The sequence below is a fragment of the Jatropha curcas genome, chromosome 9 (assembly GCF_041381405.1).
Source record: "Jatropha curcas cultivar XTBG-Jc1 chromosome 9, XTBG_Jcur_1.0, whole genome shotgun sequence".
Lineage (NCBI taxonomy): Eukaryota > Viridiplantae > Streptophyta > Magnoliopsida > Malpighiales > Euphorbiaceae > Jatropha > Jatropha curcas.
In genome coordinates, this window is record NC_143159.1 from 5,526,406 (window position 1) to 5,529,329 (window position 2,924).

The 2,924-nt window shown below is 34.9% G+C and overlaps 1 protein-coding gene across 1 annotated transcript; it reads right to left on the reverse strand.

Annotated features, from left to right (window-relative positions):
- Positions 1 to 245: 245 nt before the first annotated feature.
- Positions 246 to 2,652, reverse strand: LOC105630596 (uncharacterized). The gene has a single exon (XM_012212459.4). It carries the CDS (start codon positions 1,828 to 1,830, stop codon positions 607 to 609), a length of 1,224 nt encoding a protein of 407 aa, XP_012067849.1. The 5' UTR covers positions 1,831 to 2,652; the 3' UTR covers positions 246 to 606.
- Positions 2,653 to 2,924: the final 272 nt, after the last annotated feature.

A 2,924-nucleotide genomic window follows, 5' to 3' on the forward strand; every position in this document is an offset into this window, starting at 1 on the left:
ATCTTTCAAAGCAGACAGCATATTTAATAACACAGCACCGACCTCTCTTTCTTTTTTCTTCTCTGCCGGCTAAGGTACGAGAAAGAAACCTTAGCCATATATAGTAATTGAGGTTATATTGAATATATAATAGTACAATAACCACACCATTAAAATCCAACAAGAGTTACTTGAACTAGACAAAAGTAACAGTTGCAAACCAGAAATTAAACTAATGTTAAACTGATGAATATGGAGTATGATGATGAAGTAATGATGTGGAATGCTAATTATAAAGAAAGAAAAGGGCATAAGTATCTACACATAATTAATTTACTCCTAAAATTCTTGTTTATTTATTAAAAAGAAAAAGAAAAGAAAAGAAAGGAAAAGAAATGATACTGTAATAATTTATCTAAACCCAAAAGAGAGTTTGAGACTGATATGAAAAACATAATCTTGGCCTCATCATCATAATCACCAGCAAGACGGCACCGTTTTGGATTTATGATAGTGGAGAATTTAAGTAACTTGTTGCAGAAAAACCCTCCTGATTCCAGAATAAGAGTTCTATGATCCAACTATATAAACCCATTTTAGACCTCACTTATAATAATTTATTCTCTGCTATTCTGAAGGACAAATCCAAGAATCAACCGCACCTTCCCCTCTTGAAGGAACATTCTCTAAACCTTTTTCATGATTATGAAAATCTGAAGAAGGAGCTGTATAGTTCAATTTACAGCTATCAAAAGACCTCAAGTGATCTTGATAATTATTCCTCATTGCTCTCATGCCTTCTGTTGTTCCTTGACTTGTTATCCCAATATGGCCGTCAATACCCAAATCATCAAGCGAGGATAAACTCGATTTTGCACCCAAACCAGAAACATTAACTGAAGATTGAAGGATATTAGGAGGAGGCTGTAGAAAAGATTGAAATGAAAGCATTTGGTTTTGCATGATTAGCATGTTTTGAGGTTGTTGTTGATAGTTACTAACGTTTGCGGTAGGAATTGATAAGGTTACAGTATTATTATTATTACTATTGCTGGTAGTAGTAGTTGTTGTAGCTTCAACATTAATAGTAGATGGAGAAGAAGATGAAGAAGAGAATAGAAACGGAGCTTGTTGATGAGCTTTTTGAGGGGAAGGACGTAAAGGGTAAAGTGAGCCCATGGGTTCTAATTGAGTAGATCTTAAACCTGATCCAACTGAGCCAAAAAGATCGAGCCTTCTAGAATATGGTGAGCCAGAAAATGGCGGAGCCGGAATTCCAGTGAATTCTTGTACCATTGCTCGGAAATTTGACGTGTCCGTTGTAAGAACTGTAGTTGGTGCTCTTCTCGAAGCTCTTGTTCTTTTCTTGGGATTTCTAGTAGTTACTACAGCGGTTTGATCGGAAGGAGAAGAAGAACGGATCCCATTCTCTTGTACTGAACGCAATTGCATTGATGAAGAACTACCCAAGATTGATTGGCTCGATGATGCTGCCGTGGCGGAGGAAGAATTTGAGGATGGTGGAAGGTGGTTATTGGTTATTCCAAGTTCGGTGCACTCGGGTAGGTTAGATCTTACGGCGCTGCGAGAGCGAACCAAATCAAGGTTTAGCAAAGAGTTGGGATTTATTGGGTTTGTAGACTGAGAGAAAGAATGGAAAAGATTTGGTGAAGGATCAAAAAAAGTGGGTTGATGGTGATGAGGCAGAAGATGAGAAGGGTGGGCTTGTGGATTTGTTGAAGATAAAGAACCAAAGTGGGTTGAAGGATTTAAGAAAGGAGGTCTTGAAGCTGAATCATATTCTTCATCACCACTTGAGGATTGCATACTACCACTATTACCAGAATCCATAACTATATATATATATTTAAAAACAAAATTAAAAGGAAAAATTAACAAAAACTATTGTTTTTATGAAAAAGGAGATGGCGATAGTTGCCAAGTTGCATAAACAAGCAAAAAAGATTAATAATTTTGAAAGAAAGAGACAAATAGCAATTATATTATATATATGTATATGGGTATATAATTATAAACTTATATGCTGCAAAAGAACCTATCAACTAAATGAAGAATTAGGCATATAAATCTTCTGAAAGAGCTTAGAGAAAGAGAGAAAATCAGAAAGAGAAAGTTCCCATATCTTTTAAAGCCTGATCTGAAATGGAGGCAATCTCTTCCTTTGTCTTGCACTATTAACAAAAGTTTCTGTGAAAAGAAAAAGGGAAAATTGCCTATAGATCTTTGTTATAATGGCTAGAGGGAAAATAAAAAAGCACAAAACCAAACCAAACAAAAGGAGAGGTTCCAACAGTAGAGGCTAAGAAGAATACAAGATGAGCTAGCCCCTCCCTTTCTTCACTTCTTCTTCTTCTTCTTCTTCTTCTTGCTCTTTCAGGGCATGGCTTAGATTAGGGTTTTTGGAGAAGAAAAAGAGGAATGAAAGAAGAGGATATGTTATATTTAAGCTTTTTGCTCTAAAAAAAAAAAAAAAAGAAAGAGAAGAGTAGAGAAGACTCAATAACAAATATTTCCACTAAGAAGATCCTCTCCAGAGAGTGCAGAGTGGGGTCTCCATTGAAGTAGAGAGTTGCCGGTGGTGGCTGGCAACGGGTCAAACTCAAAGTGAGTGTGTGTATGTGAGAGAGAAAGGTTGGGTTGGCTAATAGGGTTATGAATGTGAAAGCAAGAAAATGATGTGAAATTAAAGATTAAAAGCTAAATAAATACAAAAATTCAAAAAGAAAAGGGTATAAAGTTAATTAACAAATACAAGAAATTAAACACTTTCATACATTCCCACCGCCAGAAAATCCACTATTATAAATTCTTTTCCCTTTTATATATTAGGTTCGCACTTCTTCATAATGTATTCATATAGAATAAATTAAAATTTAAATATGAAAAATATTCGTTTATCCAAAGTAATATATATAATTTTTTCT